The following is a 25644-nucleotide window of genomic DNA, read 5'->3' on the forward strand; positions in this document are numbered from 1 at the left end:
TCAATGACTCCTAGAGATCCAGGGGGAAAGATCCAGCTTCTCAATGTCTGAGCAGTTCACAAAGTCCTGAGGGTATCTGTTGGCCTTGAATGCATTGATGGGGACTTCTGTGATGTGGGTGTTATCACAGACCAGGAGAGAAAAGGTGACTTTTTTCAGGGCTTCTATCTGCTGTGGGGTGAACACTCCAGGTTTCTTCCAAAAGAACCTACAGGGGAAGAAAGAAGGTGTCCAAATGGCACTCTCCCTGCCCCTTGCTGAGCCTCTGACCAGCCAGGGACCTTACAGGTGGCCCAGCCCAAGTTGTTCCTAAACAGGAATTCTCTCTACAACACAACCAACCAGTGGTCATTGAGCTTCTGTTCCGAAGATCTTCAAAGAGGGTGAACCCATTACTTGCCAAGGGAGCCCATTTCACTTTGGGGTGTTGAACATCAACTCAATATTTACCTCTTTGCAACTTCCCATTTTTCCCTGGTTCTCCCTTTTGGGACAAGCAAATGCAGGGTAATCTCTCTTCTATCTGACAGCCCTTCAAGGACTGAAGGACTTGGGTCGTGGTCCTCAAGCTTGCCTATTGTATTATACTTATGGACTATAATTCACTCAACCTCAGAAACACCCACTTGACAATGGACACACATACTTGGGTGGGTGCTAGTTTGGAAGCCAGAAGGCTGTTGCATAAAGGTGAGATGTTAATAATGGGCCTTAAGTGAAAAACCAACAGATTCTTCCTTGACAAGGGGTGATGTGTGTATGTACCTTGAGGATGGGGCAGACAGGGATAGAGACAACCCTTAGTTTAGAAACCAGTCTGAGAATATCCTTCCCTTACTAGGTTATCTCCTTTCTCCATACTGTGGAGTATAAAAGTCTGTCATCAAGGGGAATAAAAATGAAAGACAAGGAAGAACTTTTATCACCAATCCTAGTGAGGATAAAAAAGTTCCACCCTTATGCCAAGAAGATATAGAGTCATAGGATGTTGAAGCTGGAAAAAGCCTCAGAATTCAAACCCCAGAATTTACAGAAGAGGATAAGCCTAGAGAAGGCAAGAGGCTTGTCCAAGGTAAGCTCTGGTTAGTGGAAGTACTAGATGCCAGCTCTTAGGACTTTCAGTCCTGTTTTCTTTCTGCTATTCTAGGATGTCCCTTGATACTGTCAATATCACTTTTCCCATTCCTTCTGTCTCATCTTTTTTAGCTTGAGGACACTCACCTGTCTCCATCTCTGATCTTTCTGAATTGCTTCCCCAGGAGACAGCTCAGGAGGGGCCCAACTCTGCCCCCTCGCACAAAGGGCTCAGCGATGGCTCCGATCCACATGTCAATGTTGTCCGAGGTCCCATACAGATCCATGAACTTTTGAGCCAGTTCCCTGTTGTTTCCCAACACGACACTCAGTTCTTCTACTGTACTAGGCTGTGAGAGGCCACAGAAGCGTCTCCAGGCACTGTACCCTGGGGATTGGGTTAGGGGGAAGGTAGAGACAGCCAATCAACCGACGAGGATTTATTAAGTTCTTACTATGGGCCAGACATTGTGCTAATCACTGGAGATAGAAAGGCAAAAACATGATCTCGAACCTCAAAGGAGCTTGCATTCTGATAGGGGAGACAGCATACAAAACAGCTACGTGCATACAAGATTGAGATAAAGTTGATGAAAGGCAATCTCAGAGAGAAGGCACTAGCAGCGAGGAAGACTGTGAAAAGCCTCCTGCAGAAGGTGGGATTTGAACTCAGTTTTGAAGCTTCCTTCAAGCAGGTAGAAGTAAGAAGGGAGAATCTTCCAGACAGGGGTACAGCCAGTGAAAATGCCCTGAATTGGGAGACGGAGTCTTGTGTTCAAGGGACATTAAGATGGCACGGGTTTCTAGATTACAGGGTATATGGAGGAGAATACGGTGTAAGAAGACAGGGAAGGTAGGAAGGGGCCAGGCTGTGAAGGGCTTTAAGAGTCAGATATAAAGAGGACTTCATATTTGATCTTGGAGGTAAAAGAAGGAGCCAGTGGAGTTGATTAAATAGAATAGTAATGGGGCAGCTAGATAGCACAATGGATAGAGTACCAGCCTTGGAGTCAGGAGGACCTGAGTTCAAATCTGGCCTCAAATACTAGCTGTGTGACTCTGAGCAAGTCACTTAACCCCATTGCCACCCCCCCAACAAAAAAATAGAGTAGTAACTTATTTCAACTATTTATTTTTGCTAACTAGGCACTGAGCCCTGTTGTTTCTAGTGGCTAAAGAAAGGCAACACCGTCCCTCCAGTCCCTCGGGCTCAAAGCTAGGAGTCATCCTGGATTCCTCACTATTTCTCATCCACCCGTATGCCATCTGTGGCCAAGGTCTGTTGATTTTTCCTTTGTAACATCTCTCATAAATGCTCTGCTCTCTCTTCTGACACTGCCCCCACTCTCATGCAGGCCGTCATCACCTCACACATGGATTACTGCCATAGCATGCTGGTGGGTGCCTGGCACATAGTAGGGGCTTCACAAATCTTAATTGATTGATTACAAGTGCAAACAGGGGTAAGTTATTTGCTCAGGGTCACACAGTAAGTGTCTGAGGCTAGAGCAGCAGAAATAAACTTTTCTTACCTCCTCAGCCCACCCCCCATTCTCCTTTCTTGAGCTCCTCCCTCATCTCTCTTAATCATTTTTAACATTTTTAACTTAGTTTCTTATTGGTACTTAACAGTTACTGTTTTCCTGTTATATACAGTTTCTTAAAAGTATATACAAACTGTTGGGGGCAGCTAGGTGGCTCAGTGAGTAGAGCACCGGCCCTGGAGTCAGGAGGACCTGAGTTCAAATTTGGCCTCAGACGCTTGACACCCTTATTAACTGTGTGACCTTGGGCAAATCATTTAACCCTAATTGCTCTGCCTTCCTCCCTAAAAACCACCCCAAAGTATATACAAACTGTTACAAGAAGCAGCCCTGATGTAGTAAATGGAATACTGGCCTTGAAGCCAGGAAAATCTGGGTTCAAATTTCAGTTCCAACACATAGTAGCTGTGTGGCCCAGGGCAAGTCACTTAACCACCAGTATTTTCATTGACTTTTGAAACTCTCAGGGGAGAAAACTCCCTCTATTAATGCTGATTGTCACCTTCTCTGCAGCTTAAGGTCATAATCGATCCCTGCTTTGATCAGAGCTAGACCTTTAAAAAAATTTAGCTGTGCACCAGAGACGGGTAGAGGATCATAGGATCTTAGAGCCTGAAAAAACTGTAGTCATCTAATCTAATCTGGCCAGAAATATTGTTTTAAGAATGACTTTGAGTGACCAAGTCATTTTGGCTATTATAAATATTCAAATTAACTATAAAGGATGCATGAAGAAAGATGCTATCTGCATTCAAAGAAAGAACTGACAAATAGAAGGATGTATAGAACGATTTTATATACATGCCTACATACATACACACACACACACACACACACATATTTGTGTCTAATGGCAGCCGTCTCTGAGGCAGGAAGGGGAGGAGAAAAAAGGGGAGAAAAAGAGGAAATTTACATAACGTTGTTGCTCATTTAAAAGGAATATCAGGTTGTACATAGTGATTTGTAGTTTTGTGTGCAATCATCTTTTTAAATTGTACCATGTTATGGAAATGCTTGTTTCATTCCATAAATTAAAAAAAATCTGGTCTCATTTTATAGATGAGGAAACTGAGACCCAGACTGGTCTAGGGAATTACCTAAGATTCTCCACTTGTGAAATAGGAAAAGTGGACCTTAAGAACTGACCCCAGCAGCCCTCTGCAGTCTGAGGATGGCCTAGATTCCCAATGATGAACTTGGTATGAGGAACCTTCAGCAGCCCTATATGAAAGGAGAGGGTTGCCTGTTCTACATTCAGGCCTGTCTCACCTGGCATCCCGTGGTCCCGCCCTCTCTGCAAGTTGATGGAGGCCAAGTCAAATCCATGGATCTTCCCAGTTGACTGAAAAAGTTTGTCTCGCAATTCACTAGTGATCATTTTATTTTGCTTCAACATCTTGGAGGGCTTGACCAGCATGCCACGGACAAAGGGGTCAATTCCACCTGTAACATGATAGCCAGAGACATGAACCCTAAGACGCTGTAGGCTCAAAGGGGAAACAAGCCCCAAAAAAGCAGCCTGAGTAGGGAGAAGGCAAGATCTTTACTTTGACTTGGTGACCACATATTGTGTATTGAACACGTGTATTTCGACCTCTGGTTATTCTGACCCCCAGATAGTCAAAGTGACCTCCTTCTCCATCGCCAGCTGAAGAAGCAGAAGGAGAAGAACCTTTAACTGTGGTGCTGGAGAAACATTTTGAATCCTGGGGATGATTCTAGATACACCACCAGAGGCAGAAAGGCCTAGCAGAGAGCATGATAGCCTTGGAAATATGAAGACCTTGGTTCAAATCCTGCCCCTGGCACTAATTAGCTGTGGAAGAATGAGCAAGTCACTCTTTGAGCCTCAGTTATCTTGTGTATAAAATTCGAGGCTTGGACTAGAGGGCCTTCAAGGTCCCTTGTTGCTCTGCATCTATGATCCCATGATCCCATGACTTCATCTTGGCAATAAAGGAAGAGGAATAGCTATGGAGCTGACTCTTTATAACTGGACAGCAGAGACCTAGGGCTCTCTCTATCCCATGCCCTCTTCAAGATACTTCCAAGTCTTAGGATTATTGTCACGTAATCATGGAACGTGAGATCCAAGAGGGACCATTTTTGTTGTCGTTCGGTTATTTCAGTCATGTTTGACAGTTCATGATCCCATTTGGGATTTTCTTGGCAGAGACATTGGAGTGGTTTGCCATTTTTTTCTCTAGCTCATTTTACAGATGAGGAAACTGAGGCAAACAGGGTTTAGTGACTTGCCTAGGGTCATATGGCTAGTAAGTGTCTGAGGCCAGATTTAAATTCAGGAAGAGGAGTCTTCCTGACTCTAGGCCTGGCACCCTGTGCCCCTTAGAGATACCTTAGTCTTCCTCTAATCCAATGCCCTCATTTTACAGAGGAGGAACTTAGGTTAAAGTATCTTTAAAATGATTATATATAGAATATAGAAATCTTTAGGGCTTTCAACTGATGAAACCATAAGTGGTGGTCTGAAGCTATGGACTATCCCTGGGAGAAAGGAAGATTGGGGGAATTGGGAAACAAAAAAAATAATGATATCTTGTATAGCGCTTTAAGGTTTGCAAAGCACTTCATATATGCAATCACATTTGATTCCCCACAATAGCCCTGTAAAGGATCTACTATAGATATTATTGTCTCTATTTTGCAGATGAAGAAACTGAGGCTCAGAGCAGTAAAGGGACTTGACTACAAGTGCACAGCTTGGAAATATCAGAGGCAGGATCTGAAACCAGGTTTTCCTTTCTCCAAGTTCAGTACTCGATGCACTGTACAAAGCCAACCTGATTACACACTGAAAATTGCCTCAAAATTCATTTTTGGATGTGTAAATAACTTCACATTTAATACCTGAGAGGGGAAAAACATCACTAACACTGAATTTTTATCATGGAAAGGTGTTATATCATTTGGATTTTGTGGGATGTCATTTGTGAAACCTTAAACGAAGTCATTGCCCATTGAGTCTTCCCATAGTGCTCAGAGAAATCTGGGGCATGCAAATAAGGGAAGAATCAAGTCAGATACCCTTGAGACCCTTAGTGTTGGGAGCGAGTGGGCAGTCTAGTAATGGTTAGAGCAAGCAGGAGAGGGAGGCAGTAGAAGTGAAAGGAGTGGTGCGAACAGCCCTCCCGGTAGACACTTACCATCTTTTACCAGTCTCCAGGTATTGAAGAAGAGAGTATTCAGAGGAAGCTCTGGTTCTGAGCCCCAGGGCTCATAACGCTCATCCAGTCGGTGGATAATAGACGGGACCTCAGTATGACCGAATCGAAAGGCCATGGTGAAGACATTGGCAATGCGGGGATCTTCTGATTCTTTGTAGCCCGCGTACTTGGGAATCTCCTTCTCTAGCTCCTCCCCCAGCACTAAAGGCAGGTAATTTTCATAGGTGATAACCTGGGAGAAAAGGACCAAGGAGAACAGGTGACAGAGGGCTGAGACCTTTAAGTTTGAGGGAGGAAATCTTTGATGAAGCTTTTTAACAGTCTGTCTCTGAACAGAGATTGTGCTATTGGTGATGGTGAATAGAGATGGTCTGAGTGAGAAAGGACAGCTATTTTATGTTTCTATTGAAGACAAGACAAAAAGGCTAAATTTTCCATAGGATCATAGAGAAGCAGCATGATGGAGTAGATAGGGAATCAGCCCCAAAGCCCAGAAGACCTGGGTTCGGGTCCTGCCTCTGACACATACTAGTTGTGAGCCCCTGGGCAACTCACTTAACCCTTCATTGCTCTTGGCAAAACTCTGAGTTGTAGAGAAAGTGCACACCTGTATTGTTAGAAGGAATTTCCTATGCCAATGAAGTCACTAGCTCAGTCTTTAACTCTATCTCATAGTTGGAGAATATTTAAGCTGGATGAGGCCGCAGATAGCAATCCAGTCCAACAAGTTGAAAAAAGTCCCTGCTCTCAAGGAGCTCACATTCCATTTGGCAGGGAGAGGCAGTGGTAGTGGTGGATACATATATAAACAGATAAATACATGCACAATGATTTGAGGAGGGAAAGACCCCTAATAGCTAAGACTTTCAGGAAGACTTAAGGACTCTGATGAATGCAATTGCTAACTATGATTCTAGAGGACCAGTAATGAATCACACCGCCCACTTCCTAATAACTAAGGCTTTCAGGAATGGCTTCCAATTTGAGATGGAGTGTGAACTAGGGATGTTTGTAGTGCAAATATTAAACACCCCCATTTAGGAGGGGATGAAGCAGGTCCATAGATGTTAAGGGTCTCACAGCTGGTAAGTTGCAGAGCTGGGAAAATCTGAGTGATAGGAGCACAACGTGATTCTGCGATGTTACAAATCCAATGTTTTATTTGAAAAAGAAAGCTGGATGATGAAAGAAGATACGGAACAGTGGCAAAAGAAGAAATAAAAGGATCGAGGGAGGGGATGGAAAGATAGAAAAGGAAATCAGAGGTAAAGAAAAGAGGAAGAAGGGATATGGCCCTGAACTAGGAGGAGAAATACTGGTCCAGGAAAACTAGGGTAAAGGGGAAAATAAATGCACAAAACTAATGCGCTGCTGATGGAATTGTGGATTGGTCCAGTCATTCTGGGTAGCAATCTGGAACAGGGACTGAAAAGTCAACGAATCCTGCATGCCCTTTGACCCACTACTAGGGCTATCCTCCAAAGAGCACAGAGAAGGAGGAAAAGGGATCTGTGGGCACAAAATTATTTATAGCAACTCTTTTTGTAATGATGAACTAGAAACTAAGGGGATGCATATCAGCTGAGGAAGGGAATGTAGTTGCTAGTGTGCTCTAAGAACTGAGAAAAGGGCTGGTTCCTGAGAAAACCTGGGAAGGTTTGTAGGAATTGCTGCAGAGTGGAGTGAGCAGAACCAACAGAAAAATGGACCAATAGCAACAATATTGTAAAGACGAACAACTTTGAAAGACTTAAGAACTCTGATCAATGCATCACCAGCTATGATTCCAGAGGACCAGTGATGTATCATACTACCCACTTCCTGACAGAGAGGCGATGGATTCAAGATTCAGAATAAGAAATATATTTAAGACAGGGGCAATAGAGGAATGGACTATACGTATTTGTTCCAAGAGTTTTGTTTTTTCTTCTCCTTTTTTTCCCACTGAGGGGAGAATAGGAAAGGGAGAAAATAAATGCTTACTAATTGAAAAGAAAGTTAAATAAAATAAAAATTACATTTAAAAAGACTATAGCAGAGCAGATGTGAATATGCAATCTCCTTCCCTACCTGTGTGATTGCACCCACAATTTTCCGGGCTTCCTGGTAGATTTTTTCTCCATCCCAATGGGGGTTGAGCCTCTTCAGCTCTTCAGCCAACCTGTTGTGCTCCCGTAAAAAAAGGGTATGGAAGATTGCCAGCAGAGTCTGTTCACTGCCCCGGGAGTCACCTAAGGAAACCAAAGAAATTTTTGGATTCTCCAACAGTCATAGGAAGAAGAGAGGTGAGGCAGGAGAAACAAAGGGAAATCACCTTAGGATTTAGGTTCCTTATCACATGGGCCTTGCTTCTAAGTCATTTCAATTCCATTTGGTTTGTTTTATGGACTAAGTGTGCATGGCAGTGGGGGATATGAAGACAAAAATAAAACAGTCTCTGCCTTTAAGGAGATTGCATTCTGCTGGGGAGTGTGTGTGGATATATAGCATGCACACAGATAAGTAACTACAAAATAATTTTAGGAGAGAGAGAGAGAGAGAGAGAGAGAGAGAGAGAGAGAGAGAGAGAGTGGGAGAGGGAGAGCGAGAGTGAGAGTGAGAGAGAGAGGGAGAGGGAGGGAAGGAGGGAGGGAGGGAGACAGGCAGAGAGAGAGACAGAGAGAGAGGGAGAGAAGAGGAGATGAGAGGAGAGGAGAGGAGAGAGACAGGGAGAGAGAGGGAAGGAGGGAGGGAGACAGGCAGAAAGAGACAGAGACAGAGACAGAGATGGACAGAGACAGAGAGAGACAGAGACAGAGACAGAGACAGAGAAAGACAGAGCCAGAGGCAGAGAGAGACAGAGAGGGGAAAATGGGAATAAGGGAAAGGCTCTAGTAGGAGGTAGCACCTAAGCTGTGCTTTGAAGGAAGGAAATATGTATTTATTACATGACTATTATGTGCCAGACACTGTACTGGGCACTATTACAAATATTATCTCATTTAATCCTCACAACAACATTTTACAGTCAAGGAAACTGAGGCAGACTGAAGTTAAATAATTTGCCCAGGATCACACAGCCAGTAAGTGTCTGAGGTCTGATTTCCCTTATGTCTAATGGCCAGTAGGCCAGTGTGAGTAGAAAGGAGAGTGAATAGGAGAGAATACTCTGAAATACGACTGGCTATAAAGCTTGTTGGGAGCCAGTTGGTGGAGGACTTCACATGTCAGACCAAGGATTTTGTAGTTTATCTCTTGGAGGAAATAGGGAGCCACTGAATATTTTTGAGCAGGGGAGTGACATGTCTATGTTTCAGAAATATTTCTTGGGCAACTGCGAGGAGGGTAGATTGAAAAGGAGAAAAACTAGAAGCACGGAGACCATTTAGAAGGCTATTACAATAGTGTTGGTGAGAGGCGATAAAGGTCTGAACTAATTTTCTTCTTATCTCATCTTCTTCCTTTCTAACCCCACAATAACTGTACCCTGGGTATTCCAGACCTCCTATTAGGTGACCCACAGGGAGCCTCTCAGCCTGTCTCAGTCAGGCCATTGTCTCAAAGCCTCTCAAAACACACCTCTGCTTTCTTCAGCTCTCTTCCTTGGGATATCTCTATTCTTCTAGACTCCCTCAATGTGATTTTCTCCAGTTTTTATCTGGAGCCCTGGGGCTCTTAAGACAATTCTTGACCTTATCTACCACCTCCTGACAGCATTGAGAGTCAGCATGGTACAGAAAGATAGTACAATATAATGGTCAGGGCATTGGACCTGGAGTTAGTAAGACCTGCTTCAGATACTTACTAGCTGTGAGATCTTGGGCAAATCACTTAATTTCTCTATGCTTCAGTTTTCTCATCTGTAAATAGGGGGTTGGATTTGATAGACTTCCAGTTTCCTTGAAAGATCTGGTTCATGGATAGACCTTAAGTTTCCTTCTTGCTCCAGTTCTATCATCCTGACCTATTCTTATTCTAAAGGCCAACTGGGCATTTGACCAGAGCCTGTGGGATAATCTGCCCTATTTCCATTTTCCCTGGATATAGGTGAGAAGGTAACAGTAGGGGCTTTTCTCCTCCTAAAAACTGCATGTGGCATCATGGGAATTTTCCTGGTCTGTTTTATGGTTGGTAGACTGCCCCATTTCTTGTCCTTGCACCACCCCTTACAATGTCCTCCCCCCTCCTTTCTCTTGGCCCTCATTCTCTGCTTCTCAGTAGGTGTAGCAGTCCATATGTCCCAGATTTTCCAGGATAGTCCCAATTTCGGGAAAAGAAAGTAGACTTTTAGTGGGGTTTTACAAAAGGAGTATCTGTCTTTAATCAGATGATGGACCCCAATTTTTGGTTTGGAAAACATGGGCACTACGTCAACAGCACTTACCAGCCAAGAAGCAGGGGACCCCAGCAGTGGCATTGATGAATTTACAGGGACTGGGATTCTTGTTGTCAAAGGGCAGGAAGGCCAATCCATTGTCAGAGAACTCCTCGTTGACTGCCATCAGGCCCAGGGGGCTGCTTGTGTTCCGGAGTTTGTTGGCTAGGAGTGGTTCAGGCCCATAAACCATGCTGGCATCCAGGAAGGAAGTCAAGGCATTGATTTGCTCTCGGGTCATTGAAGTGAAGGGGTGTGTAGGGCAGACAAAGCCAGCCCGAAAGAAGGGCATGCAGGGTCCTTGTTTACTCAACTTGGGATCTCCAGGTGGGAACTAAAACAGATAACAGGAAGTACCTTAGCAGGTTTGGCAAGACTGTGGGCCCATCCCATCCTGTCAGAAGCCCTCATTTCCAGGGGTAGAAATAATAAAGCTTGTGGGTTTTGTATATATTTATCTGTATACAAGTCACATGGGTTGCCTTCCTTTCTAAAGAAAGCTCTTTGAGCTTACATTTCAATCTTGCCTATGTATTCACAGTGCCTAGCATAGTGCCTGGCACATAGTAGGTACTGATTTATTGATTGATTTAGCTCATTTAAGAATTTTATCCATAAGACCATGTTTCCTAAACCCTGAGGGCCACAATTTACATTAGTGGTCCCACATATATAATGGTGACCTTGGTTGATGTGTTGGTTAGTTTTATTCTGAACTCTTTTTTTCTCTCTTTCTATTCTTTATTCTAAAGGGTGGCTCTCTGGGAGGGGGCAGGGGGTGATGGAAAAACAAAAGACCGGTAAAATGTTCCAAAATTACATTGGTGTTCTATATTATTCAGGTATGTGAGTGGATGGAGAGCTGATGATTTCTGTGGCTCAGAGGTCCCCATTTTTTTATGTGAATGAGCTCCTTTTCATAGGGGAAAGGGAAAGTATGAATACAATGGAAAGAACTCTGGTTTTCAAGTCAAAAGACTCCAGAGTTCAAGTATTAGATCTTCCACTTACTAGCTGTGTGACCTTGGCCAAATTAGCTCCCCTCTCTGAGCCAAAGGCTCCTCACCTATGAGATGAGGTCACACAAGGTCATGCAACTCTTCAAATAATCTCTAAGATGAGGAGGTTGGGGCTCATGTAGTTAGATGAGTGAATGTCAAGGTATCCTCCAACTCTAAGATTCCATGATTTCTTTCCCTGAAGCCTTCTGATCACCATGGGAGGGAGAAAGAAGGACAGAAGGGTTGGGCTGAAAGGGAAGTCCTTGAGAAGGATGTGTGAATCTGGCAGACACAAGCAAAGGGACACCGTTCTCAGCCATAATGCCTTCCCTGCCAGGAATCCTAGCAAACTCCACAGAGGTGGGAAGTGGCATCAGCAGACGGCTTGAGAATAACAGAATCACAGAATTTCAGGGTCGAAAAGGAATGCAGTAGCTCTCTAGTCCAATCCATACCTCCAAAGGAATTCCCATTACAACAACCTAGAGAAGGGGTCATTCAATCTTTGCTTAAAGATCTCTAATGGGAACTGGAGAATGGGGAGAATCCATCACCTCCCCTCCCCCTTTAGGGAGCAGCTTTAGTTGTTAATTTTGCCTGATTTGGGGCAACTAGGTGGCACAGTGGGTGGAGCACCAGGCCTAGAGGTAAGGAAGACCTGAGTTCAAATCAAGCCTCAGATGTTCAACCTGTGTGACTTTGGGCAAGTCACTTAATCCTGTGTGCCTCTGTTTCCTCATCTGGAGAAGGAAATGGCAAACCACTTGAGTATCTTTGCCAAGAAAGCCACAAATGGAGTCACGAAGAGTCAGACATGACTGAATAACACCAACAACAATTTTGCTTCTTTGCAACTTCTATCCATTGCTACACTATCCAAGAAGAACAAGGCTCTTCTTCCGTATAACAGTCCTTCAAATAGTAAGAGGTAGCGTTTAGAAAATACTTTAAAGTTTGCAAAGCACTTTATGAACCCAGTCACGTGATCCTTAAAACTGCCCTGGGAGGGGGTAGATGCTATTATTTATCCCCATTTTAAAGATGAGGAAACTGAGGCTGAGAGAGGTGAAGTGATTTGCCCGAGGTCCCGCAGGTAAGTGTCTGAGGCACAATTTGAACTCAGGCCTCTCTGTTGCTACCTAGTTTCCTCAAATACATGAAAGGGACGGAGGAAGGAAAGGAAAAAAGACATTTATTAAGCTCCTACTATATGCCAGGCACTAGAAAATGCTAAGCACTTTTTACAAATATTATCTCATTTGATCCTCACAACAACCTTGGGAGGTAGGCGCTATTATTATCCCCGTTTTACAGTTGAGGAAACTGAAGCAGACAGTGATGAAGTGACTTGCCCAGCGTCACAAAGCTAGTAATTGTCTGAGACTGGATTTCAACTCAGGTCCTCTAGACTCCAGGCCTAGAATTCTTCCCCATGAAGACCGCTCTCGCGTCCCTTTTGAGTCTTTTCTTCTACAGCTCCTTCAGCTTGTATGGCACAGACCCGAGGCCCTTTTCCATCCTGATAGCCCAACTCTTGGCACCCTGCAGATGATCAGAGGCTGGGTGGTATAGTGGGTAGAGCACTGGACTCAGAATCGGGAAGACCTAGATTCAAGCCCTGCCTTGGATAATAACTGTGTGTGACCAGGAGCAAGTCACATGGCCTCTGTGACTCTCCATTCCCTCACTTAGACAATGAGGGTAATGATGGCACCTGCTTCACGGAGGTGTTGTGAGACTCAAATGACACCATACAAGCCATGAAGGGTTATATAAATGTAAGTCATCATCATTATTATTGTTATTCCTCCATTATCATCATCATCATCACCATCATCATCGTCATCACCACCATCATCATCATTGTCACCACCACCACCATCATCATCACCCTCATCATCATCACTACCACCACCACCATCATCATCATCATCATCATCACCATTGCCACCATCATCATCATCATCACCATCATCATCGTCATCACCACCATCATCATCATTGTCACCACCACCACCACCATCATCATCACCCTCATCATCATCACTACCACCACCACCATCATCATCATCATCATCACCATTGCCACCATATCATCATCATCATCATCACCATCATCATCGTCATCACCATCATCATCATCATTGTCACCACCACCACCATCATCATCATCACCCTCATCACCATCACTACCACCACCACCATCATCATCATCATCATCATCACCATTGCCACCATTATCATCATCACCATCATCATCATCACCATCATCATCGTCATCACCACCATCATCATCATTGTCACCACCACCACCATCATCATCATCACCCTCATCACCATCACTACCACCACCACCACCATCATCATCATCACCATCATCACCACCATCATCATCATCATCACCATCATTGTCATCATCACCATCATCACCATCATCATCATCATCATCATCACCATCGCCACCATCATCATCATCATCATCACCATCATCACCACCATCATCATCATCATCACCCTCATCACCACCATCATCAGGGAGGGTAATCCCACAAAGAGCTTACCATGATGGGGAAACAGTTGTCCTCTTGGATGCAGTGTTCGTCACATTGCTCTTTGGTGTACTCACTAACCATCAGCTCGGTATCCGGAGCAAAGTCGAGGTCATGGTCCACCCACTGTCCCCACTGCATGAGGATCAATGACCAGAATGGGTCAAAATCATCATCCTCATTCAGATAGCTGGCTATCTGATTGGACACATCTCGGACCTAGGGGAAGAGTAAGAGGAGAGGGCGTGACAGAAGGGAAGTGACTGATCTGGTGTTTGGAGGATGGAAAGCATAGTGGGGCTAGACTGGTCTGGCCACAAGGCACGTGGTCCTCAAAGTGCCAAAGATATGATGGGCTCTGGGTGAGGGGGGCAGGCTGTGCCCGAGGGTCCGCCAACTCCTCAGACCGGGCAGAGAGACAAAACTTATAGGAAAACAATGAACAGAGAATTCAGGGTGCAGGAGCAGGATGAGTGATCAGGATGGGGGAGGGAGGCAATCTGCCACGTGGAACACAAGGCATTCTAGCTGTATCCAGCTGGTCAGCTGCCTCTACCTGGCTTAGTTCAAATCGATGCTTTTGGTCTTTGCTTCCACCTACTGGAGCTTTAGGAAAATTGAGCAAGAATTAAGTTAAAACGGCAGTCATTTACTCAGTCTCAACATCCTTCTCCAGCCCTTATTCATCTATTCAGTTTTCTGTCTCTTTCTCCATGCGTAAAAGTGAATTCTCCTTCTTACCAGTGGGAGCTGGAAGCCATTCCTCTTCTTCCCAGGAGTCCACCCATAAGGCTGAGAAATCCCATCTTCATATTCTGCAGGCAGCCATCGGGCCAATGCTCTGTTTGATGAGCCTAGGGTTGGGTCCTTTCTGGGATGGAGGAAAGAACATAGTTCTGTCTTCATCCAGGCCCTAACAGCCTTAGACAGGTCTGTTATGTAGTAGAGTAGAAGGGCTTGGGGGGATTTAGGGGGTGTTCCAAGTGCAGGATCCTGTGAGGAATAGCAATTCACAGTTGCATGTGGAACTTTTTGTGCCTGAAGCAAGTGGTGGTGGTGGTGATTGTGAGGAGGGGGTGAGAGTGGTTTGCCAGGGAGGAGGAAGTGGTGCAAGGTTTCTATATGGCTGAAGGACTGGCCACTACTGTGGAGAGAGAAGGCTGAGAGGGTGGGGGTAGCCACAAGGAAAAAGAAATGATTCAGAAAGAGGCCACTGGCTCTGCTGGGGGGCAGGGTGTGGACCAGGTAGAGGGAGAGTTGGGGCTATGAATTATGGAGCATATACTAAGAATAGAAGGAAACTTTGAGTCCACCTAGCTTGAAATCATCCATTTATAGTCCCAGAGAAGACAAATAGATTGCCCAAGATCACACAAGTGGTAAATGGCAGAGCAAAGATTCAAACCCTGGTTCTTTTACTCCAAATCTAACAGTCTTTCCACCACACCATACTGCCTGCAACTTCCACTTTTCCTGGCGACAGAGGGAGAAAGTGGCCCCTGAATTGTGAGCACAAGGGATGGTCCAGGCAAGGCAGAAGGTGTGGGTCCCTGGATAGTTCTGTGTGTTTCCTCTAAATTTTCTGCCCTGAAACACAGCTTTAATGGCCCTACCTTAGTTATGTTTTGGCAATGAGAGCTTTAACTGCACAGAACTGTTAACTGTGAGGATAATTCAGAATTTGAGTTCTGATTCTATTTACTAGCCATGTGATCTGGGACAAGTCATTTTATCTGGAGGGGAACACATCTTGAAGCTGGGGTTCATTTTAACATGGATTTTGGGATCCCTTTGCCTTTGTAGAGATCCTTTAAATAATGCAATTTGTCAATGTTCAGTTATGAATAACTCTTTGTGAGCCCATTTGTGGTTTTCTTGGACTGGTTTGCCATTTTATCCTTCAGCTCATTTTACAGATGAGGAAACTGAGGCGAATTGGGTTAAGCGAATTGCCCAGAGTCACACAGCTGGGATGTGTCTGAGGTTACATTTGAACTCAGGTCTTCCTGACTCCAGGCCTGGCACTCTATCCATTGTGCCACCTAGCTTCCTGGAATAATACAATAGTCTCCACTGAATATTTCCTATCATAGCAACTCTGTCTGAGAAAGGGGAAGAGGTCTGGAGTGCTTCACTTAAGCCCTGTTTTCCAGAAGGTCTGGTCCCTGGCTGAAAGGTGGAGGGAGCAATAGAGGGTAAGTGGGTTATGAGGAAGGGCAGCTTAGGTATCTTTCTGTTTGGGGGAGGAGCACTTTTCCCCTGGGTCCCCATTCACCTGTTGTTGCATTCTCCAGTAATGGTCCTGTAATTGCTGGTCCAGTCACACTTCACTGTTCGGGTCACCACGTTACAGCCTACCTCATTAGAAAGCATAAGCAGTTCCAGGCTGGGTTCTGCAAATGAAAAAGGCCCTTTCAGAAGAAAAAAAAAGTACACCTGACACTCCTCTAAGTTTAATCTGTGTTATTAACATTTCTTCATCATTTTCTTAAATCTAGACAATCAACAAAACAATAAATCAAGCCCTGATTTGTAACACTCAGCTCTTAAGCAGCACACCGTACTGGAAAGGAGATATTTTTGGGGCCTGGCAAGTCTAATCTATTCTCAAGTGTACTGGCTTCCCCATCTGCTTCTACACACACAGGCGGTAGAAGATATGATTTAAGGAGGGCAGGGTTGGTGGCTACAGATATCTGTCCCACATTGTCTATTGGTCTTCCTTTATCACAAGACCTGAAGGTCCACCGACTCTAGATTTAATGGAGTTACCAAGCTATTCTTCCAGACCACCAATATTCCTGGGAAATTAAGCATGCCTTAGTGTGAATCAAATCCTTTCCTTCCTAACACCTGCCTGAGTTAGCTGCATAGGGGATGGGAGACTGATGATTTGGGGATGGGAGGTGAGCAGGGGAGGACTTCAGGCTATGGAGAAAGGAGGTCTTGGGTGGATGGCTTTGTGGAGCCACAGAGCAAGAGCATGAAAAGTCTAAACAGGAAGCCCAGGAGACTAGAGCCCCTTTCTTTCTGATATTGCCCAAGTCTTTCCCTGGCATTAACAATAAAGGAGGGCAAGGGAAGTTAGTAACATAGGAAGAATAAGTGTAATACCGTGGAAGGAGCAGACTCTGGAATTAGAATTTCAGAATTGTTTGGAGATGTTTTTTGAAAACAGAATCCAAGATGTGTGTTTGGGTGGGGGCAGGAAAAGACATTGAGAGTGACAGGCTGTCTTTTGTCTACTGGGTGTTGTCTTGGAAAATAACCCTAACCTTTCCATTTAGTCATAATGCAAAAAGAAACAAAACAAGACAAAAACTAAAAAAAACCCCAACCACCCTCTCTTCAACACCAGCCCCCACTCTGATTTGACCTTTAAAAAATTAAATATGCACTAAAAGCAAACTTTATGTATTTAACAGACAAATATCTGAGGGGGGATTAAATCTTCTTATCAAAGCCATGAATTTCTTAACCATTTAAGGGGACTATGGTGGAAAAAATACCACATTTTAAAGGTCAAATATGTAAGTGATGCTACCAGTACAGCCTGCAATATTAAAGATCCCAGAGTTTTCTCGTAGGCTAACAAATCCTATTTGAAGTTTACTTCTTCAGAAAAATTAAATGATTTCTACATTTCTAAGGATCCATCATTTTCCTTCCTTATTCAAAAGACTGGAGAAAGCAGAAAATGGAGAAAAAGAGGAAAGCACCAGCTGTTACTTCTAGGCATGCAACTCCCCATAGTTAAAGCAAAGAAATCCCCTCCTAGTGGCATTTTTATGACATTTTGAAGGGAAAATTAGGGTACTTTTCCCTGGGTGAATCATCCTCTCAGATCCCCTTTGTTTGGAAAAAATAAATTTCACTTATCAGGATAGGGACTAGGCCTGTGATTTCATTGGTTTAGGAAACTCCCAGGTGAGAAAATTCCCTTTACCAATGCAGGGTAGAACCTTCCCTGTAATGTGATGTCTTAGAGAGTGGTCTGGGACACTGAAATATCAAATGATTTGGCCAGATCATACAAGTAGTATGTATCTGAGATAGAATATGAACCTAGACCTTCCTGACTATGAAGCCAATTCTTTATCCAAGCTGCCTCTCATCTCCAGCAAAATAATCTTAATTAATCTCTATCTATAATAGACTCTATAATCCACTCTGGATCTTCCTGCATTTTAGCGGACATAGGGCCTTCAGTTTCCTTTTTCCCAATAAAAGGCATAGGGATTGAATTAGATGATTTCTGAGATCCATTCCAACTGAAACCCCAGTGATTCTTTTTTTTAATTAGTTAATTTATTTATTTTTAGTTTTCTCCCCCTGCCTTTGTCCCCAAGATGGCCTGCAATCTGATATAGAATCTACATATACATTCCTATTAAACATATTTTCACATTAGTCATGTTGTATAGAAGAATTATAATGAATGGGAGAAACCATGATAGAGAAAAACAAAACAAAACAAAACAAAAAAGAAAAAAGTCTGCTTTGCTCTGCATTCAGACTCCATAGTTCTTTCTCTGGATGTGGATGGAATTTTCCATCCTAATTCTTTTGGAATTATTTTAGGTCCTTGCATTGTTGAGAAGGGCTAAGTCTATCAAAATCAGTCCTTGCATATTGTGGCTGTTACTGTGTACAATGTTCTCCTGGTTCTGCTCGCTTCACTCAGCATCAGTTCATATAAGTCTTTCCAGGTTTTTCTGAGGTCTGCCTATTCATCATTTCTTATAGCCCAATAGTATTCCATTGCATTTACATACCACAACTTGTTCAGCCATTCCCCAATTGATGGACATCCCCTTGATTTCCAGTTCTTGAATACCACAAAGAGAGACGCTATAAATATTTTTGTACATGTGGGTTTTCCCATTTTATGATCTCTTTGGGAGCCCCAGTGATTCTAAGGATCCATCTGCCTTTAACCTATGGTTCTAAGTAGGTGAAAGTGAAATGTAGTATGCACAAGTATTAAAAGTATTAAGCATTCATTCAATGAACATTGAGTGGCCATTAGAGAAAAGAATGCTTTTTGCGGGGAGTGGGGTATCAATATCAAGTTCTGTTCTACAAGAAGAGCCCTCCTCCCTTCTCCCCTCCTCCCCAGAACCTCATGACTTTGGGGAGGGGGGCTGTACCTGTGACATTGTTACTGGTCACCAAGTTTATGTGTGCTTTCTGGTCTAGAATCTTGAGGCACTCCTCCCACGTCTGGGCCTTGCGCAAGACTTCCCGAGTCTGGCCTGTGGCCTGTTTGAAGATTTTGGACAGTTGAAGGGGAGTGGGAATGCTCTCCAAGACTTTCTTCACCCTACAAGGAGACAAGATGATTGGCCATCAGTTAGGAGGAGAGGCCCAGTGGCAACAGGCCCTGCTGCAGGGAGCTGGGATTACTCTATTCACCATCAGTAAGGTTATAGGTTGTTGTGTGAGTGCTTGCTACACAAGAGGGTTTCCTGCCTGCCCTCTTGGATCTCTTTTGGGAATTCCATTCCCTTCCTCCTCAGCTATCAGTGGGATTTCTGTTCTGCCTTCGGAGCCATGATGAAATGCAGCAGTCTGCATTTTTCATCGGAGCTTACTTAAATAAGCATTCACTTCAGGTATCTCACAGGACAGGCTGTTCCTTAGGCAAGGCAACATTACTCTCCAATTTCTTCATCTATAATATTGGTGATGTGAAATTTCTGTCCTTAAGGGAGACTGTGACATCCAGCAGACATACACAAAGTGCTGTAAAAAAGGTACTTTGGTGGTCCAACTTACGTCTTTGATTTTAGCATTAAGAAAAAACTAACACTTTATCTTGGAGAAGGAGGTATTTTGAGCACATGGCCTCTCATAGTAGGTCACTCAATAAATGCTTTGCTTCTAAAGCCTTATATGGTCTAAACCCAACCTATCTTTCCAGCCTCAGTGGCTATGATTCCCCCTCCTTCACTCTGCAACTCAGCTCACCTGGCCTTCTCTCTGTACCTCATGCACAACACCTCACTTCTCATTTCTGGGCCTCTTTCTTGGCTATTTCTCATGCCTCTCCTTGTCTCTACCTCCCAGAGCCCCTCTTTCCCTTTAAGGCCCAGCTCAAGCAACTTCTGCCTGAAGCCCTTCCTGATCTCCCCATCTGCTGGCTCCTTGCTTCCCAAGCTACTGGTTATTTAAGTACTTTGTAGATATTTGATTTCATCACTTTATATCTATGCTAGTTACATTTATATATGTCCTGCTGTGTCTTTCCTGTTAGAATGCCAACCCCTTGTGAATAGGAATTGTTTTATTCTTTGTACTTTGTACAAGCACGATGCCTGACATCTAGTAGGTGCTTTACAAACACCCTTGTTGATTGATTGCTAAATATATAACATGGGGATACTATTAGAAATTTGCAGAGCCCTGTTTCCTAAGTCTTAGAAACAGGGTAGCCAAGCCCAGCAGCCAGGAGGACTGCCTTACAGATGATTATACTCAAATTCCCATCCTGTCCTCCAACTAAAAAGTTCCCAAGAATATGTTAATGGAAAAACAAAGGTCCTTTTTGTTGCTGTTTAGTCATTTTTTTTCAGTCATGTCTGACTTTTTGTGACCCTTTGGAGGTTTTCTTAGCAAAAATGCTGGAGTGGTTTGTCACTTCCTTCTCCAGTTCATTCTATAGATGAGGAAACTGAGGCAAACAGGATTAAGTGACTTGTCCAAGGTGACACAGCTAGTAAGTGTTTGAGGCCTGATTTGAACTCAGGTCTTCTGGTGTTCTATCTACTGCACCACAATTCCAAAATACATAATCTTACTGGCTTTCTTCAACACTTAGCCAAAATTCCACCTTTTGCAGGAGGCTTTGCAGCAGTACCCCCCACCACCAGTGTTTTCCCTCTGAGATTACCTTCCATATGCTCTGTATATATCTATATGTACATAACTGGTTGCATGTTGACTCCCCCATTACATTGTGAGCTCCTTGACAGCAAGAGCTGTGTTTTTGCCTTTCCTTGTTTTTTTAAAAATTAATTCATTTAAAAAAAATGAAGATCCTCCTCTCCCTCTCTCCCTCTCCCTTTCCCTTCCAAACCTCATTTCATAAACAGGAAAAGCTAACATGGATAGCCCAGAAAAACAAATTCCTTGCATTGTTCATGTCCAAAAACAACCTGTCTTAATCTGTACTCTGAGTCTATCACTGTATCTCTATCAGGAGGTGGGAAACCTGTCCCACCATGAATCCTCTAAAATTGTGGTTGGGCATTATGTTGATTAGAGTTCCTAAGGCTTTCAAAGTTGATTGTCTTTACAAGGTTGTTCCTGTATAATTTATTCTTCTGGTTCTTCTTACTTCACTTGACATCCATTCATACAACTCTTCCTAGGTTTCTCTGAAACTATTTTCCCTTTCTTTGTATCATCAGAATAAAGCCTAGTACATATTAGGTGCTTAATAAATGCTGGTTGACCAACTTTATGACAAGGTCAAGGACAAAGACTCATTTTGTCTCCTGATTGGTGGTTTTTTTTTAGTCTGGCCCCACATGAGGTAGGTAAGTCTGAAGTACAATGAGCTGGGATGGGGGTGGGAGGCACACAACCTCTATTCCTAACTCCTCTCATGCTTCTAAAGTAGGGGATCCTTTTCTGAAAACTGACGCTTTCCTTATCCTACTTCCTACATTTTCTCTCTTTTCCTTTCATTTTCCCACATCACATACACCACCTTGTGTTCATCTTTATTCACATGCCTGGGACACTTGATACACAGAGACTTTGACTTATCTGAATTAGGGATAAGCTTAAAAATCGAGAGTATTTAGGTGTGGTATCAGTCTAACATGCAGAAGGATTCTGAGAGAGACACTTTTTGGGGGAGAGTTTTAAGAACAGAATGGAAAAGCACAATATAGGTCTGGATTTCTTACAGATATAATTCTGCCCAAGGGCAGTGTGTTGTCAAACATTCTCTTCATACTCAAGGGTGTGCAGGGAAATATTTAGCAAAATAAACAAAAATGTAATAAAACAGAAAACCTTACACTTAAGAAATAAGTCAATATTTGGCCCACAGGGATCTTTGTGTACAGTTTAGTACCTTTCTATTTGAGTCTGACATCACCGAACTGGATGACCTCTCAAGAAACCTCAAAGACCTGGCAATGTTTGTGATTCTTACTTCTGACAGCCACACACCCTAGTTAAAGCCCTTATCACTTCTACTAGACTATGACCACAGCGTCCCAGTTTGTCTATCTGCTTTTTCACCCAGTCTAATTCCTTCTGCTCACAGCTGCCAAAGTGATTGTCTTTATTGTCTTCTTCTTGGCTAGGGCAAACACACCTATGGAACTTGAGAGTTCTGATCTGAAGACTGATTGAAGACTCCCCTACTCAATAAATTCCAGTGACTCCCTATTACCTCCAAGAGCAAATGTAAACTTTTCTGTCTAGCATCTAAAACCCCAATCTACCTTTTCAGCCTTTTTTTGTTACACATTGCCCACTTTTATATAGTCCTGTCAAACTGGCCTTCTTACTATTCCTCACACAACAATCTCCCATTTATCAATGAATTAGCTCCCCCACCCACCCTGCCCTGCTCCCCATATCTGGAATTCACTACTTCATCTCTGCCTATGGAAATCTCTAGGTTTCTTCAAGATCCACTTTCTCTATCAAGCGTTCCCAAATGACTAGTGCCTCTCCCAATTGCTTTTTTAAAACTGTGAATATCTATTCATGTACATATTGTCTCTCTCAATAGAATGTAAGCTGCTTGAGGAAAGGGTCTATTTCACTTCTGTATATTCCTAGCTCCTAGAAGGGCATGTAGTAGGTATTCAATAAATTTGCCAAATATTAAGTATTATGGGGATGTTCAAGAATGATGTAAGCTTATTCTCTATATGTTGTCAGCTGGTGAAGAGGAGTATGTGCTGTCCCCTCCTCCATCCCTGCTCACTTACTTGTTCCGGCCAGCCAGGAAGGCCTTGTTAACATGGCTCTTGGCTTCATTCACAGCTTCATGGATGACTTCTGCACTGCTGCTATTTCCTTAGAGGGCATGGTAGAGGAAAAGAGAGAGGAGAAGATTAGTTGTGGTCCTGAAGGCCCCTGCAGCACCTAACACTGCTTCTTTTTCCACCGCTAAGATTTGGAGTTCAGTTTGCTTGACTAGGAGGTTGTGGGATTGAAAAGAGCAGGGGGGCCTGGCAAGATGGCGCATCCCCATAATCCTTGACATTGAGGAAGCCGACAATGGTGGATCCCTTGGGACTCCTGAACTGCAGTTAAGCTAAAGCTGGCTGAGTGTCCACACCAAGACAGATATGGTGACCCCCTTCTCACCCTAGTACAGGGTCACCAGATTGCCTAAAGAGTGGGTTGAAGCTTTCTTGAGTATCAACAGTGGGATTGGACCCATGAGCGACTGGAGATTGTTAGTTTCTCTCTTTGTATTTTTAAGCATCAAGCACAACGTCTGGTATGCTGTAGGAATTTAATAAATGTTCATTGAATTGAACTGGATTGAATTAAACTAGGAAGCTGAAGGTTAAGGAAGGGAAGAGAACAATGAAATTTAGGCTAGGATTTTCCTGGTTTCCCTCTGAGATGGTCCCAGTGCCCCAACCCACAAGCAGGTCTCACAAAGAAATAGGCTAGCCTGGTCACAGAACTCCAGCATAGGGGGAATGGGATAGGCAGTATGCCTATGGCCTACCAAAGGGAGATCTGGTGCCAGGCCAGGCCAGGCCAGCCAGGGGGCATGTATATGCTTAAAGGAGGTGTTTACCATTGGTTACAGACTCAGTAGGTTGGCTCAAGGTCTGTGCAGATGCAGGAGATTGGATCAAAAGCAGTGATGCCAGGAGCCCAGCAAAGGGGAGAAACAGCTTCATCCCTGAAATGAAACCCCCCACAATTCAACAAGAGTTACCTTTGTCAACCCTGCCCCAGCCTTCTGAGAGGCTCTAAACACCCAAAAGAATCTGGCAAAGCAGAGAAACACCAGAACATGGCAATGGGAAAAGCAAAAGGCTCAGAGGAGCATCAAAATGTCACTCTACTTTGCACCTTCTGCCCTGCCTGGTTTCACCTCCATGGAACAAGATGGCCCTAGGCCAGGTATCTCCTGGTGTCCCATCCTCCTCCCTTACCCATGCTTTCATGCCTTCTTTTGGGTATTGTCTCCCCTTTTAGATGGTAAGCTTCTTGAGGGCAGGGACTGTGTTTCTTTTTACTAACTGTAATCTCTGCACTTAGCATAGTGCCTGGGACATAGTAGGTGCTTAATAAACATTTGTTGGATTTAGATTAATAATAGTAAATAGCTACTATCTATGCACAGTGTCTCAAAACCTTAGTGTATTAAGACTTGAGATGCCCTGTACAGAGTTTTAAGGTTTGCGAAAGCACTTTAGAAATATTACCTCATCTTATCCTCACAACAACACTTAGGAAAATAGAGGTTAAGTGACTTACCCAGTATCACACAACAGGTAAGTATTTGAGGCTGGATTTGAACTCAGGTTTTCTTGACTGCCAAGTCTATTGCTCTAGTCACTACCTACTACTACTACTATCTAGGTACTACTACTAGCTACTACCTAGCTGTCTAATTTAGATTAGATTTAGCGTTGGGTCACCTAGGCCAACACCCTCATTTTTCAGATGAGGAAACCAAGACTCAGGGAGGTGAAATGACTCATTTAAGGTCACACAGCTGCAGCAGAGCAGGGATTTCAACCCAGGTCATCTGACTTCAACTCCATTGTTCTTTACTCTATAAGGAGGGAGCAGTATTTGGGGACAATCCAAACTTAGATTCACAATCAGAAGCACTCATCACGTTCGTCATCTTCATTATCACACCAGCTGGCAATTACATAGAGCTTTCAGTTTCGCAAAATGCCTTACAGACATTTTTGAATTTTAATCCTTACAACAACACAGTGGGGTAAGTGCTACTGGTATTATCCTTATTTATAGATGGGGAAACTGAGTCTGGGAGAGATTAAGCGATTTGCTCAGGGTCACCAAATTAGCAAGTTTCTGAGGTAGAATTAGAACCCAGGTCTTCCTGACTTCAAGCCCATTGCTCTAACCACTACACTACATTTTCTCTCAATGAGTCCTCCCAGGTTTTTTTTTTAAATTAATGCCATATATGTGCTAAGTAACTACTGTGAGGGACTCAAAGAAGAGTGAGAGACAGTCCTTGTTCTTGAGAAGCTTGTCCTCCAGCTGTGAGATGGGACGTGGACAGAAAAGGGTAAGCAACACCATCAACCAACCAACCAATAGTCCATGGCCAGTGCCAAATGGGTTCAGATACAGGTGTCCAGAGAAAGGGGTTGACCTTGATCCAAAGTTCAGCTGCCAGGTACCATTTGCATGGTGGCTGCATCAGCCTGCCTACTCTTCCTACTCTCTCATATGACTACCATCAATATTTCTTAATGTCAACCTCTATAATCCCCATTTCCCTGGATTTCTTGGTGTCACAGAGTATCATATTGTCTCCCTTCTGCCAAGGGCACACACACACCTGTATACTTGCAGAAGTCTTTACTAGCAAGCCTGGTAAAACAGAGACAGAAAGTAAGGTCCTTGCTTCCCACAACCAAGTACCAATATAGTACTTTAACTAGCCATTATGTTGTTGTTCTCAGAGAAAGTAAAAGTTGATAATTTTTCTATCCTTGATATAGCTCTCTGCTCCTCCCGATGCTCCCTAGTTCATCATGGCTTCCTACCATTGGGTCTTTGGGGGAGGGCGTTAGAATGTTCCAAAGTCTTCACTCCCTATTGATCAAGAGTTTCTATTTCTGGGAAGGTTCTGGCAGAGTGCTGTGTCTTGAGGCAAGGGTTGGCATTGGAGTCGGACGACCCGAGTCTGATTTCCACCCTTACCGCCCCCTGTCTGATCTTGGGCAAATCACTTAC

The 25644-nt window shown here is 43.7% G+C and overlaps 1 protein-coding gene across 1 annotated transcript; it reads right to left on the reverse strand.

The window, feature by feature from the left end:
• On the reverse strand, positions 1-23597 carry LOC118848310 (lactoperoxidase-like). Its single transcript, XM_036757155.1, has 11 exons — positions 23532-23597; positions 23178-23187; positions 15983-16100; positions 14449-14578; positions 13720-13926; positions 10167-10491; positions 7874-8034; positions 5783-6035; positions 3888-4061; positions 1222-1462; positions 1-208 (listed from the first exon to the last, which is right to left on the reverse strand). The coding sequence occupies exons 1-11, from the start codon at positions 23595-23597 to the stop codon at positions 1-3; spliced, it is 1893 nt and encodes a 630-aa protein (XP_036613050.1).
• Positions 23598-25644: the final 2047 nt, after the last annotated feature.

Source organism: Trichosurus vulpecula, chromosome 4, assembly GCF_011100635.1.
Source record: "Trichosurus vulpecula isolate mTriVul1 chromosome 4, mTriVul1.pri, whole genome shotgun sequence".
Taxonomy (NCBI): Eukaryota; Metazoa; Chordata; class Mammalia; order Diprotodontia; family Phalangeridae; genus Trichosurus; species Trichosurus vulpecula.